Source organism: Heptranchias perlo, chromosome 8 (assembly GCF_035084215.1).
Source record: "Heptranchias perlo isolate sHepPer1 chromosome 8, sHepPer1.hap1, whole genome shotgun sequence".
In the NCBI taxonomy this organism is placed as follows: Eukaryota; Metazoa; Chordata; class Chondrichthyes; order Hexanchiformes; family Hexanchidae; genus Heptranchias; species Heptranchias perlo.
In genome coordinates this window covers 36,241,677-36,257,151 of record NC_090332.1, presented here as the reverse complement: position 1 = coordinate 36,257,151, position 15,475 = coordinate 36,241,677, and the positions used below count along the sequence as shown (strand labels likewise).

The 15,475-nt window shown below is 42.8% G+C and overlaps 1 protein-coding gene and 1 long non-coding RNA gene across 3 annotated transcripts in view; one reads left to right on the top strand and one right to left on the bottom strand.

Annotated features, from left to right (window-relative positions):
- hhipl2 (HHIP-like 2) overlaps window positions 1-4,765 on the top strand; it is a 46,876-nt gene extending 42,111 nt beyond the window's left edge. The window contains exon 9 of the mRNA XM_067988965.1: window positions 3,860-4,765. Within this exon, the coding sequence (XP_067845066.1) occupies window positions 3,860-4,485 (626 nt within the window). The 3' untranslated portion in view covers window positions 4,486-4,765. The remainder of the gene's footprint in view (window positions 1-3,859) is intronic.
- Window positions 1-15,475, bottom strand: part of LOC137324556 (uncharacterized) — a 262,292-nt gene that overhangs the window by 169,671 nt on the left and 77,146 nt on the right. The window lies entirely within an intron of this gene.

Below are 15,475 nucleotides of genomic sequence, written 5' to 3'. Positions count from 1 at the left end.
AGGAATGGACACTTAATATTCCTGGCTACAATGTATTCAGGAACGATAGGGGAGGAAAAAAAGGAGTGGAGTGGCAGTATTGATCAAAAATATTGTTACAGCACTGGAAAGGGATGATGTACTTGAGGTCAAAGACAGAATCTATTTGGTTAGAATTAATGAACAATAAAGGAGCTGTTACGCTGCTGGGTATATTGTACAGGCCAACAAATAGTGGGAAGGAGATAGAGGAGCAAATTATAGAAAGGTGCAAGAACTATGGAGTAGTGATGATGGACTTCAATTATCCTAATATAGACTGGGAAAATAACAGTGTAAAGGGCAAAGAGGGGGAGGAATTCCTGAAATGTGTACAAGAGAAATTTCTTGATCAGTATGTTTCCAGTCCAACAAGGAAGGAAGCAGTGCTGGATCTAATTCTGGGGAATGAAGTGGGGGAAGTGGAACATGTTGCAGTGGGGGGAGCATTTGGGAAACAGTGATCACAATATCATTAGATTTAGAGTAGTTATGGAAAAGGACAAGAAAAAATCAAATGTGAAAATACTCAACTGGAGGAGAGCTAATTTCAGTGAGTTGAAAAGGGATCTTGTGGATTGGAATCAAAGATTGGTAGGTAAAACAGTAAAAGAGTAATGGGAGTCCTTCAAAGAGGAGATAGTTTGGGTACAGAATAGACACATTCTCATGAGGGGGAAAGGAAGGGCATTCAAAGCTAGAACTCCCTGGAGATTAAAATGAAACAGAAAAAGGAGCCTTATAGCAAATGTCAGGGTCATAATTCAATAGAGAACCCAGCTGAATATAAAAAGTACAGGCAACATAGGAACAGGAGTAGGCCATTCAGCCCCTCGAGCCCGCTCTGCCATTTGATAAGATCATGGCTGATCTGTGATCTAACTCCATATACCTGCCTTTGGCCCATATCCCTTAATACCTTAGGTTGGCAAAAAGCTATCTATCTCCGGTTTAAATTTAGCAATTGAGCTAGCATCAATTGCCGTTTGCAGAAGAGAGTTCCAAACTTCTACCACCCTTTGTGTGTAGAAGTGTTTTCTAATCTCACTCCTAAAAGGTTTGGCTCTAATTTTTAGACTGTGCCCCCTAGTCCTAGAATCCCCAACCAGCGGAAATAGTTTCTCTCTGTCCACCCTATCTGTTCCCCTTAATATCTTATAAACTTCGATCAATCACACCTTAACCTTTTAAACTCGAGAGAATATAACCCCAATTTGTGTAATCTCTCCTCGTAACTTAACCCTTGAAGTCCGGGTATCATTCCAGTTAACCTACGCTGCACTCCCTCCAAGGCCAATATGTCCTTCTGAAGGTGGGGTGCCCAGAACTGCTCATAGTACTCCAGGTGCGGTCTAACCAGGGTTATGTATAGCTGCAGCATAACTTCTGCCCCCTTGTACTCTAGTCCTCTAGATATAAAGGCCAGCATTCCATGAGCTGCCTTGATTGTTTATTTATTTTTTTATTTTTTTTTATTCGTTCACGGGATGTGGGCGTCGCTGGCAAGGCCGGCATTTATTGCCCATCCCTAATTGCCCTTGAGAAGGTGGTGGTGAGCCGCCTTCTTGAACCGCTGCAGTCCGTGTGGTGACGGTTCTCCCACAGTGCTGTTAGGAAGGGAGTTCCAGGATTTTGACCCAGCGACAATGAAGGAACGGCGATATATTTCCAAGTCGGGATGGTGTGTGACTTGGAGGGGAACGTGCAGGTGGTGTTGTTCCCATGCGCCTGCTGCCCTTGTCCTTCTAGGTGGTAGAGGTCGCGGGTTTGGGAGGTGCTGTCGAAGAAGCCTTGGCGAGTTGCTGCAGTGCATCCTGTGGATGGTGCACACTGCAGCCACAGTGCGCCGGTGGTGAAGGGAGTGAATGTTTAGGGTGGTGGATGGGGTGCCAATCAAGCGGGCTGCTTTATCTTGGATGGTGTCGAGCTTCTTGAGTGTTGTTGGAGCTGCACTCATCCAGGCAAGTGGAGAGTATTCCATCACACTCCTGACTTGTGCCTTGTAGATGGTGGAAAGGCTTTGGGGAGTCAGGAGGTGAGTCACTCGCCGCAGAATACCCAGCCTCTGACCTGCTCTCGTAGCCACAGTATTTATATGGCTGGTCCAGTTAAGTTTCCGGTCAATGGTGACCCCCAGGATATTGATGGTGGGGGATTCGGCGATGGTAATGCCGTTGAATGTCAAGGGGAGGTGGTTAGACTCTCTCTTGTTGGAGATGGTCATTGCCTGGCACTTATCTGGCGCGAATGTTACTTGCCACTTATCAGCCCAAGCCTGGATGTTGTCCAGGTCTTGCTGCATGCGGGCTCGGACTGCTTCATTATCTGAGGGGTTGCGAATGGAACTGAACACTGTGCAGTCATCAGCGAACATCCCCATTTCTGACCTTATGATGGAGGGAAGGTCATTGATGAAGCAGCTGAAGATGGTTGGGCCTAGGACACTGCCGTGAGGAACTCCTGCAGCAATGCCCTGGGGCTGAGATGCTTGGCCTCCAACAACCACTACCATCTTCCTTTGTGCTAGGTATGACTCCAGCCACTGGAGAGTTTTCCCCCTGATTCCCATTGACTTCAATTTTACTAGAGCTCCTTGGTGCCACACTCGGTCAAATGCTGCCTTGATGTCAAGGGCAGTCACTCTCACCTCACCTCTGGAATTCGGCTCTTTTGTCCATGTTTGGACCAAGGCTGTAATGAGGTCTGGAGCCGAGTGGTCCTGGCGGAACCCAAACTGCGCATCGGTGAGCAGGTTATTGGTGAGTAAGTGCCGCTTGATAGCACTGTCGACGACACCTTCCATCACTTTGCTGATGATTGAGAATAGACTGATGGGGCGGTAATTGGCCGGATTGGATTTGTCCTGCTTTTTGTGGACAGGACATACCTGGGCAATTTTCCACATTGTCGGGTGGATGCCAGTGTTGTAGCTGTACTGGAACAGCTTGGCTAGAGGCGCAGCTAGTTCTGGAGCACAAGTCTTCAGCACTACAGCTGGGATGTTGTCGGGGCCCATAGCCTTTGCTGTTTCCAGTGCACTCAGCCGTTTCTTGATATCACGTGGAGTGAATCAAATTGGCCGAAGACTGGCTTCCGTGATGGTGGGGATATCGGGAGGAAGCTGAGATGGATTATCCACTCGGCACTTCTGGCTGAAGATGGTTGCAAACGCTTCAGCCTTGTCTTTTGCACTCACGTGCTGGACTCCGCCATCTGCACCTGTTCATGACACTTCAATGATCTATGTACCTGAACCCCTAAGTCCCTTTGGACATCCACTGTTCTTAACTTTTTACCATTTAGAAAGTACTCTGTTCGATCCTCTATTGGTCCAAAGTGGATGACCTCACATTTGTCTACATTGAATTCCATTTGCCACAGTTTTGCCTACTCTCCTAATCTATCAATATCGCTTTGTAATTTTATGTTTTCATCTACACTACTTACAATGCCACCAATCTTTGTGTCATCAGCAAACTTAGATATGAGACTTTCTATGCCTTCATCTAAGTCGATCATAAATATTGTGACTAATTGAGGCCCCAAGACAGATCCCTGCAGGACTCCACTAGTCATATCCTGCCAATGTGAGTACCTACCCATTATCCCTACTCTGTCGCCTTTCGCTCAGCCAACTTCCTAACCAAGTCCGTACTTTTCCCTCGATTCCATGGGCTTCTATCTCAGCTAATAGTCTCTTATGTGGGACCTTATCAAATGCCTTCTTTGAGCACTAAATTCCCACTTTGAATTCAAATGACTTTGAATAATTAGAAGTCGACTGTGTTTGTAAGCATTTTTAATTGTTCTGAGAATAGTGACTATTATGTTGATCTTTCAGAGACGCTAATGGAAATCAGTAGTATGGTTGCTGTCCCTACCATACCTTCAAAAGAGAGATTCAAGACAACAAGACAGCCTGCAACCACAAGTGCTCCGAGTACAAGCCGACCTCCAGTGACACACTTTATAAGAGTGAGGCCTACCAAGAAAAGCCGTCTCAAAAAACCAGTAACACCCAAACCTTACCGTCAGAAAGTCAGACCACCTGTTAAAAAACCTACATCGCGAAAAAGTATGACCACAAAAGCACCAGGGTCTAAACCATGGAGTCCGATACAACGAACCAGATCACCTCATCCAACTCGGAGTACCACAAGGAAGCACCCGCCATCAGAATGCAAGCAAACTAAAAAACGAAACAATATCTCTCTCAAACTATCTAAAAAGAAAAAGAGGAAGAAGAAATATAAAGCCAAGCCAACTGAAAATATAGCAGACTTTTCAAGGCTAACTCCTAAGACCCGCCCACGCAAAAAGACCATTTCAATAAAGAAAAATAATAAAATATGTACAAAACCCATTTCTAATCCTCGAACCATCACTAAGAAATCATCAAAAAAGGCAATTAAAAAAATTAAAGGGGCAGGAGTTCGATATAAACATAAAAAAGCTGGAAAAAAATGAGCAGAGTAACTGCTGTTGGAAGACATCAGAGGGTTGAAAAAGAAATGCAGCCCATCATTTGTAGGACATTGACTGGAACACACCCTAAATATGTGACAGGGTGATCCAACTGAGGTTTCCCTAATGTGAGTGAATGTATCGATCCAAAACCTAGAAGAGAGGCAAGTTCAAGGAGATTTCCAGCATATTCATTTCACAGCATCTGTAAGAGCATGATAATACAGGGCCTCTGTTCACCAATAATATGTAGAGTAATCAACCAATAAACTAGAGTGGTCAAGATTCTTGTCTGGGTAAATATTTACCTTGGTTAGCCTGAAATGGTCTGCCTGCTGTTGGAAGCTTAATTGTGGGAGTATTCATTTTCAATGGCAAAGTAGGTGGAATTTCAAATCCATGGTACCTATAAAATTCTAAAGACATTCAATAAGAATGCAGTAGGAGGCCATAAGGGACAATTGTTGAATAATTCAGGATTTGTAAAATATGGGTTCTTGAATATTTCACAATGTCCTGTAGGATTTTTAATAAAGGAATATTGCCTAGTATTGCTAATTTGTTTGTAGCATTTTGCATTATATACCATAATCTGATTTGTAAGACTGTCTTGTATACCTTTTTAGTCTGGTATGGGGGAAGTCATACACCACATAAAATACAGAAAACTTGGCTCCTAAGGGCCATGTTATAATGAGGATGGGGTGAACATTATACATTCCACTGACAAAATAAAGTACTGTTAACATGGTGCTAAAGAAAAGAACAAAAACATTTTCTGGTGCCTCCTAATTCTGGCTTCTTAGAGGGTAACTAAATGTAAAATAAGCTGATAGTGTAAACTATCACTTGTTTTCATTTTCTCTTTATTTTTATAAATGTCCTTGCATTTGGCTCATTGACAGGACTGAACTGCATTTTTATACCTTATATCAGGTCATTAATAATGCTTAACTAAACTCAAATGTTGTATTTTCATAATTCAAATAAGGCCATATAACAATCAGTAACTAGTTCAGGACGAATATTGAAGATGTGGGGATGGCAAAATTATAATTCAACTTGCCTCCAAAAGATGAAATGCATGAGGTAGAATCCATAACAGCATAAAATGTAGCTGCTTTATCAAAGGGAAGGATATGACGCGCCAAATGAACTTTTCCTGTCCCAAGTTTTCTTATTTTTCTTTTGGTGTTAGGCCCTAATCTCTCGTCCCTATTTCGTTTGTAGTATTTAATTTTGTCAAAAAATTTAAATGGTAATATTTTAAAATCAGGAGTATTTTGGTGCAATAAAAACAGAAAATGCTGGAAAAGCTCGGCAAGAGAGGCAGCATCTGTGGAGAAAGAAACAGTTAACATTTCAGGTCAAAGACCTTTTGCTGGAACTGGAAGATGTTAGAGTTAAAGTTTTTAAGCAAGTACAGAGCCAAGGAAAGGGGGATAGAGGGGAGGGGAGGAAAGAACAAAAGGGAAGGTCTGTAATGGGGTAGAGGACAGGAGTGATTAAATGACACAAGGGATGATGGTGCAAGACAAGGAAGGTGGTAATGGGACAAGTTAAGAAACAAAAGATCGGACTAGAGGAGCTGTGAATGGCAACAGCAGAACCATTACCAGCACTTGCTGTCCAAAAAAATCATAGAATCATAGAAAGGTTACAGCATGGAAGGAGAAGGCCATTCGCCCATCGAGCCCATGCAGCCTCTATGCAAGAGGAATCCAGCTAGTCCCATTCCCCTGCCCTATTCCTGTAGACCTGCAATTTTTTTCCTTTTATGTACTTATCCAGTTCCCTTTTAAAGGCCATGATTGAATCTACCTCCACCACCTGCTCTGGCAGTGCATTCTGGATCCTAACCACTCACTATGTATAAAAAAAAAAGTTTTTCCTCATGTCACCTTTGGTTCTTTTGCCAATCACCTTAAATCTACGTCCTCTGGTTATTGACCCCTCCGCCAATGAGAACAGTTTCTATCTACTCTGTCTAGATCCTTCATGATTTCGAATACCTCTATCAAATCTCCTCTCAACTTTCTCCGTTCCAAGGAGAACAACCCCAGCTTCTCCAGTCTATCCACGTAACTAAAGTCCTTCATCCCTGGAATCATTCTAGTAAATCTCTTCTGTACCCTCTCTAAGGCCTTCACATCTTTCCTAAAGTGTGATGCCCAGAATTGGACACAATACTCATGTCGTTTTCCATAGCTATTCTAAACCTTATGATACTATGATCGCTGTTCCCTAAATGTTCCCCCACTGAAACTTGCTCCACTTGACCTGCCTCATTCCCCAGAACCAAATCCAGTAATACCTCCTCGTTGGGCTGGAAACGTACTCGTCAAGAAAGTTCTCCTCAACACATTTCAAAAAATCCTTCCCCTCTTTCCCCCTTATTACTATCCCAGTCTGTATTAGGATAGTTGAAGTCCCCCATTATCACTACCTTATGGCTTTTGCACCTCTCTCTAATTTCCCTGGAAATTTGCTCCTCTATATATCCTTCCCACTAATGTAAGGCACCTCTATTGTTTCTTAACTCTAACCAAATAGATTCTGTCCTTGACCCCTCCAGGACATCCTCTCTGTCCAGCACTGCAATATTCTCCTTAATCAGTACTGCCACCCCCCCCCCCCCCTCCTTTCTTTCCTTCCCTACTTTCCTGAACACCTTGTATCCAGGAATTTTTCGTATCCAATCCTGCCCTTTTTTGAGCCAGGTCTCTGTTATCACCACAACATCATATTCCCATGTGGCTATTTGCACTTGCAGCTCACCAACCTTGCTTCATGCATTTACACAGATGCACTGTAAACCAATCTTAGACTTTCTTGTACTCTCTCTTAATCTGATCCTACCGAATAACGTACTATTACCTATTCTAGTGCTATCTTTCCCAATCCTTTGTGCACCTTGTTTCTCCTTTCCAATGCTACATCCTGGTGCCCATTCCCCCTGCCAAATTAGATTAAACCCTCCCCTACACCACTAGCAATCCTCCCCGTGAGGACCTTAGTCCCAGCTCTGTTGAGGTGCAACCAGTCCAGCCTGTTCAGGTCCAACCTCCCCCAGACCTGCTCCCAATGCCCAAAGCCCACCCTCCTGCACCATCTCTCCAGCCATGCATTTATCTGCTCTATCCTATTTCTGTACTTGCTAGCGTGTGGCACCGGGACTAATCTGGAGATTACCACCTTTTGAGATCCTGCTTTTTAATGGGAGCAGTGGTTATGATCTGAAGTTATTGAAATCAATGTCGAGTCTAGAAGGTTGTAAAGCATATCTTGGTGGGTTGTCTGTTTATCCTGAAAGAACTCTGGAGTCAACATATACTTCAGTCCTCTGATAACATCCCGGCTGTAGTGCTGAAGCCTTGTGCTCCAGAACTAGCAGTGCCTCTAGCCAAACTATTCCAGTACAGCTACAACACTGGCATCTACCCGACAATGTGGAAAATTGCCCAGGTATGTCCTGTCCACAAAAAGCAGGACAAATCGAATCCGACCAATTACCGCCCCATCAGTTCACTCTCAATCATCAGCAAAGTGATGGAAGTTGTCCATGACCGTGCAATCAAGTGGCACTTACCAATAACCTGCTCACAGCCAGGACCACTCGGCTCCAGACCTCATTACAGCCTTGGTCCAAACATGGGCAATAGAGCTGAATTCCAGGGGTGAGGTGAGAGTGACTGCCCTTGACATCAAGGCAGCATTTGACTGAGTGTGGCACCAAAGAGCCCTAGTAAAATTGAAGTCAATGGGAATCAGGGGGAAAATGCTTCAGTGGCTGGAGTCATACCTAGCACCAAGGAAGATGGTAGTGGTTGTTGGAGCCAATCATCTCAGCCCCAGGACATTGCTGCAGGAGTTCCTTAGGGCAGTGTCTTAGGCCCAACCATCTTCAGCTGCTTCATCAATGACCTTCCCTCCATCATAAGGTCAGAAATGGGGATGTTCGCTGATGATTGCACAGTGTTCAGTTCCATTTGCAACCCCTCAGATAATGAAGCAGTCCGTGCCTGCATGCAGCAAGACCTGGACAACATCCAGGCTTGGGCTGATAAGTAGCAAGTAACATTCGTGCTAGATAAGTGCCAGGCAATGACCATCTCCAACAAGAGGGAGTTTAACCACCTCCTCTTGACATTCAACGGCATTACCATCACTGAATCCCCCACCATCAACATCCTGGGCGTCACCATTGACCAGAAACTTAACTGGACCAGCCATAGAAATACCGTGGCTGCAAGAACAGGTCAGAGGCTGTGCATTCTGCGGCGAGTGACTCACCTCCTGACTCCTCAAAGCCTTTCCACCATCTACAAGACACAAGTCAGGAGGGGAACAGATAGGGTGGATAGGGAGAAACTATTTCCGCTGGTTGGGGATTCAAGAAGTAGGGGGCACAGTCTAAAAATTAGAGCTAGACCTTTCAGGAGCGAGATTAGAAAACATTTCTACACACAAAGGGTGGTAGAAGTTTGGAACTCTCTTCCGCAAACGGCAATTGATACTAGCAGAATTGCTAAATTTAAATCTGAGATAGATTGATTTTTGGCAACCAAAGGAATTAAGGGATATGGGCCAAAGGCAGGTATATTGAGTTAGATCACAGATCAGCCATGATCTTATTAAATGGTGGAGCAGGCACAAGGGGCTGAATGGCCTACTTATGTTCCTATGTGATGGAATACTCTCCACTTGTCTGGATGAGTGCAGCTTCAACAACACTCAAGAAGCTCGACACCATCCAGGACAAAGCAGCCTGCTTGATTGGCACCCCATCCACCACCCTAAACATTCACTCCCTTCACCACCGGTGCACTGTGGCTGCAGTCTGTACCATCCACAGGATGCACTGCAGCAACTCGCCAAGGCTTCTTCGACAGCACCTCCCAAACCTGCGACCTCTAGCACCTAGAAGGACAAGGGCACCAGGCACATGGGAACAACACCACCTGCACGTTCCCCTCCAAGTCACACACCATCCCGACTTGGAAATATATCGCCGTTCCTTCATCGTCATTGGGTCAAAATCCTGGAACTCCCTTCTTAACAGCACTGTGGGGGAACCTTCGCCACACTGGTTCAAGAAAGTGGCTCACCACCACCTTCTCGAGGGCAATTAGGGATGGTCAATAAATGCTGGCCTTGCCAGCGACGCCCACATCCCATGAACTAATAAAAAAAATCTGCTATGTGACTGGCTGTTGAACATCAGTCTCTTTCTCCTTTGTGATGAGAAGCAAGTGTATTGTAATTTTTCTTATCAAGTGAATTACTTGAAAAATATGCAATAGTCAAAATGATCAGAATAATTGCAGTTTTCCATGACTCTTAGGGTCTATTGTAAAAAGAGAAATATTAGAGATATAGTTGAATTATTGCAGGATAACTCACATCCCATTAGATTGTATCTTGGTAAACTTTAGGAATTTGTAGCCATTTTAAAAAATATGCATTATCATAAACAACAAATTGGTCTAGAAATTAGATTGCACAATGCCTGTTTGTCAGACGAAAAACAGGCCCTAAAAGATCCAGGGTGGCCTGCCTGAAAGTAGAATTAAGCAAAAGTGATACATTTTGGTAGGAAGAATGAGGAGAGGCAGTATAAACTAAAAGGTACAACTCTAAAGGGGGTGCAGTAACATTGATACCTGGGGGTATATGTACACAGGTCATTGAAGGTGGCAAGCCAGGTTGAGAAAGCGGTTCAGAAAGCATATGGGATCCTGGACTTTATAAATAGAGGCAAGGAGTACAAAAGCGAGGATGTTATGTTGAACCTTTATACAACACTGGTTCGGCCACAGTTGGAGTATTGTGTCCAATTCTGGGCACCGCATTTTAGGAAGGATGTGAAAGCTTTAGAGAGGGTGCAGAAAAGATTTACTCGAATGTTTCCAGGGATGAGGGACCTCAGTTACATGGATAGACTGGAAAAGCTGGGATTGTTCTTCTTAGAGCAGAGAAGATTGTGAGGAGATTTGATAGAGGTTTTCAAAATCATGAGGGGTCTAGACAAAGTAAATAAAGAAAAACGGTTCCCATTGGCAGAAGGGTCATGAACCAGAGGACACAGATTTAAGGTGATTGGCAAAAGAACCAAAGGCGACATGAGGAAAAACTTTTTACGCAGCGAGTGGTTAGGATCTGGAATGCACTGCCTGAAAGGATGGTGGAAGCATAGTCAATTGTGGCTTTCAAAAAGGAATTAGATAGGAGCCTGAAGGAGAAAAATTTGCAGGGCTATGGGGAAAGAGCGGGGGAGTGGGACGAGCTGGATTGGTCTTGCGGAGAGCCAGGACAGGCTCGATGGGCTGAATGGCCTCCTTCTGTGCCTTAACCATTCTATAATTCTAACTATTTGCATAAGCAATGGTCTAATGCCTGGTTCAGGTCCCTTTGGGAAATTGGGCCTAAAGCAGCCAAACCAGTGATCGTTAAAGGGACTGCTGGAGTCTGCCACAAAAAGGCAAGAAACAAAAAACATGTACTTATCTGAATGTGGAGCCACTTGGAGTAAGAGTGCACCTCCTGGCTCCACATTGAAACTGCCGGCCACTGCTCGCTCACCCCCCTCCTAATCTCTCTCCACCCGCCACCGGACGTACTGTTGGCCCGGTGCTGACGTCCACACTGGCCAACTTTCCTCCTCTTTATGACTGGCACACTGCCTTTTTGGGGTGCGACTGACGCCCCCAGTGCAATCGTCTTGTGTCATCAGTTTCGGCATGGTGGTCATTGACGCCGCTGGGTTTGTGTAGGAATTCAGGCGAATTAATTTCTAGACCATTGTGCTTATCATGTTGGATTTTGTTTGTTCTACATGCAAGTGTATATAAACAATACAAACACCAAGGTATTTTCTGATTGTATCACACACCATGTGTATGTTATTAACTAGATTAAGCATACTTTTTTCCTGTGACCAATCCTACACAATTCATGGTTAATTCTGTGGAAAACATTTGTGCATCTGGCTTAAAGGAAACAGGGCACTGCCAGACAGGCCCATAGTGGAAAGAATGGAAGTTAAAATAAACTTTCATTAAAGATGTTCAATTTTAGATGCGTTTAGAAGATAGTTTAACAAATGTTTGAACTCATAATCAGAATTCTTATTGGTGGTTTATTTTTTGCCTTTTAATAAAGATTAACAAGACATTTTCAAGTTCTTCTGATAGAAGATATTTCCCAGTACAATGATATGTAGCCTAGGGTTGTGTGTGGGTGTATACACACATAAAAAGAGATTCCTAATTATACAGAAAGAAAAACTAGGATCAATGCCTGAGCTCTAGTAAAGAAAGAATGAAATCACTTGCATTTATATAGTGCCTTTCATGACCTCAGGACGTCTCAAAGTGCTTTACAGCCAAGAAATGCTTTAGAAGTTTAGTCACTCTTGTAATGTAGGAAACGCGGCAGCCAATTTGCGCATAGCAAGATCCCACAAACAGCAGTGTGGTAACGACCACATAATCTGTTTCTAGTGGTGTTGGTTGAGGGATAAATATTGGCCAGGACTCCGGAGAGAACTTCTTTGCTCTTCTTCAAAATTGTGCCAGAGGATTTTTACATGGGGCCTCAGTTTAACGTCTCATCCAAAGGATGGCACCTTCGACAGTGCAGCTGGTCATGATTGGGAGTTAAATATTCCAGGTTATAAGGTCTTTAGAAAGGATAGGGAAACTGGAAGAGGAGGAGGGGTAGCCTTATTGATTAAAGATACTATTACAGCATTAGTAAGAGAGGAAATAGCTAAGGGAAAGAAATCAGCAGAGACTCTATGGTTAGAATTGAGGAAGAAGAGAGGACTTAAAACTGTAATGGAGTTGTCTGCAGGCCTCCTGATAGCAGCAATGAAGTGGCAGAATGTATTAATTCAGAGTTGTTTTAATGGGAGACTTTAATTTTCATAAAGATTGGGAAGAGCAGAGTAGCTCAAGTCAGAAAGGTAGTGAATTTCTTGATTCAAGATAGTTTTCTGGAACACTATGTTCTAGAACCAACAAGAGGGCAGGCCATGCTAGATTTAGTGATGAGAATGAGCCAGACTCAGTTAATAGTCTAACAGTAAGGGAACATTTATCTAACAGTGATCATAATATGATCGAATTCAATGATAGGTTTGAAAAGGAGAAACTTAACAGTTACTAAGGTTCTAGGTTTTGGCAAGGCTAACTTTAATGGGATGAGACAGAGATTGATGACAGCAAACTAGTCAAAACTGTTATCGGGTAAAACTACAGGTGAACAGTGGGAGGTGTTCAAAAAAGAATTTAGCTTAATACAGAACCAGTATATACCCCTGAGGGGCAAGAGCGCTACTTACCAAATAAAAGAGCCATGGTCGACAAAAGAGGTGAGAGATAACAAAACTAAATGAAAGAGCATTAAAAAGTGCAAAGAATAGTGTAGATCCAGGAGACTGGGAGAGATATAAAGAACAACAAAGGAAGACAAAAAAGATAGTAAGAGCTGCAAAGAGGAATACAAAAAGAAACTTGAGAGGGATATCAAGATTAACACAAAAAAATTTTACAATTATTTTGGAAGAAAAAGGGTCGTAAAGAATAATGTGGGCCCTTTAAAACAGATGCGTGTGATATTGCAAATGAAAATAAGGAAATACTAGTCTTGTTGAATAATTACTTTGTGCCAGTCTTCATTGTAGAGGAAGAGAATAATATATCTGACATTTTAGGAAAATTAATAATGAATCAAGGACTGGAACTCACTAAAGTTAATGTAAGTAAGAAAACAGTATTAGAGAAAATAATGGCACTAAAGACTGCCAGTAGGTGAGGAAATTACAAATGCTTTAGCTATAATCTTCCAAAGCTCTCTCGATTCAGGAATTGCCCCTTTAGATTGGAAATTGCATTTTTTAAGAAAGGTGGGAGAGAAACCAAGAAATTAGAGACATGTTGGTCTAACATCTGTTGTGGGGAAGTTGTTACAATCTATAATTAAGGAAAGGGTGACTGAGAAATTTGAGCTGATTAGAGATTTGTAAACGATAGGTCATGTTTAACAAACCTAATTGAATTTTTTGAGGAAGTAACTAAAGTATTAAACAGGGGAATGTCTATGGATATGGTTTATATAGACTTCCAGAAGGCATTCAATAAGGTTCCACATAAGAGACTGCTAGCTAAAATTAAAGCTCATGGAATCGAAGGCAAATTATTGACCTGGTTAGGAGATTGGTTAGGCGGTAGAAGACAGAGAGTAGGGATAATGGGTATGTACTTGAATTGGAAGGAAGTGACTGGTGATGTCCCACAAGGATCTGTGCTGCGGCCTCAACTATTCACTATATTTATTAATGACATAGATGACACAATAGAGATCTGTATATCCAAGTTTGCCGATGATGCAAAGATTGGTGGCATGGTAAGTAGTGTAGACGGGAGCATAAAATTACAGAGACATTGATAGATTAAGTGAGTGGGCAAAACTGTGGCAGATGGATTTCAATGCAGGTAGGTTCCAAAAAAGGATAGATCCAAGTATTTTTTATATGGTGAAAAGCTAGGAACAGTGGAGGTCCAAAGAGATTTAGGGGTTCGTGTACACTGATCACTAAAATGTAGTAGTTAGGTACAAAAAATAATCAGAAAGGCTAATGGAATGTTGGCCTTTATAACCGGAGGGCTGGAATATAAAGGGGAGGAAGTTTTGCTACAGCTATACAAAGCCCTGGTTAGACCACATCTGGAGTAGTGTGCACAGTTCTGAGCACCACACCTTTGAAAGGATATACTGGCCTCGGAAGGAGTGCAGCGCAGATTCACCAGAATGTTACCAGGGCTCCAAGGGTTAGATTATGAGGAGAGATTACATAAACTAGGCTTGTATTCCCTGGAATATAGAAGGTAAGAATTGATTTGATTGAGGTTTTTAAGATTTTGAAAGGAATTGATAGAGTATGTAGAGATAAACTTTTACCGCTAGTGGGGGAGTCTAGGGCAAGGGGACATAACCTTAAAATTAGAGCCTGGCCATTCAGAAGAGAAGTTAGGAAACACTTCTTCACACAAGGGGTGGTAGAAGTGTGGAATTCTCTCCCACAAAAAGCAGTAGATGCTAGCTCAATTAATAATTTTAAGTCTGAGATCGATAGATTTTTGCCGCCCAATGGTATTAGGAACATAGGAAAATAGAAACAGGAGTAGGCCATTCAGCCCCTCGAGCCCACTCTGCCACTTGATAAGATCATGGCTAATCTGTGATCTAACTCCATCTTTGGCCTATATCCCTTAATACCTATAGTTGGCAAAAAGCTATCTATCTCAGATTTAAAATTAGCAATTGAGCTAGCATCAATTGCCATTTGTGGAAGAGAGTTCCAAACTTCTACCACCCTTTGTGTGTAGAAATGATTTCTAATCTCACTCCTGAAAGGTCTGGCTCTAATTTTTGGACTGCGTCTTCTAGTCCCAGAATCCTCAACCAGCAGAAATAGTTTCTCTCTATCTACCCTATCTGTTCCCCTTAATATCTTATAAACTTTGATCAGATCACCCCTTAACCTTCTAAACTCTAGAGAATACAACCCCAATTTCTGTAATCTCTCCTCGTAACTTAACCCTTGGAGTCCGGGTTTCATTCTAGTAAACCTATGCTGCACTCCCTCCAAGGCCAATATGTCCTTCTGAAGGTGCGGTGCCCAGAACTGCTCACAGTACTCCAGGTGCGGTCTAACCAGGGTTTTGTATAGTTGCAGCATAACTTCTGCCCCCTTGTACTCTAGTCCTCTAGATATAAAGGCAAGCATTCCATTAGCCTTGTTGATTATTTTCTGCACCTGTTCATGATACTTCAATGATCTATGTACCTGAACCCCTAAGTCCCTTTGGACATCCACTGTTTTTAACTTTTTACCATTTAGAAAGTACCCTGTTCTATCCTTTTTTGATCCAAAGTGGATGACTTCACATTTGCCTACATTGAATTCCATTTGCCACAGTTTTGCCCA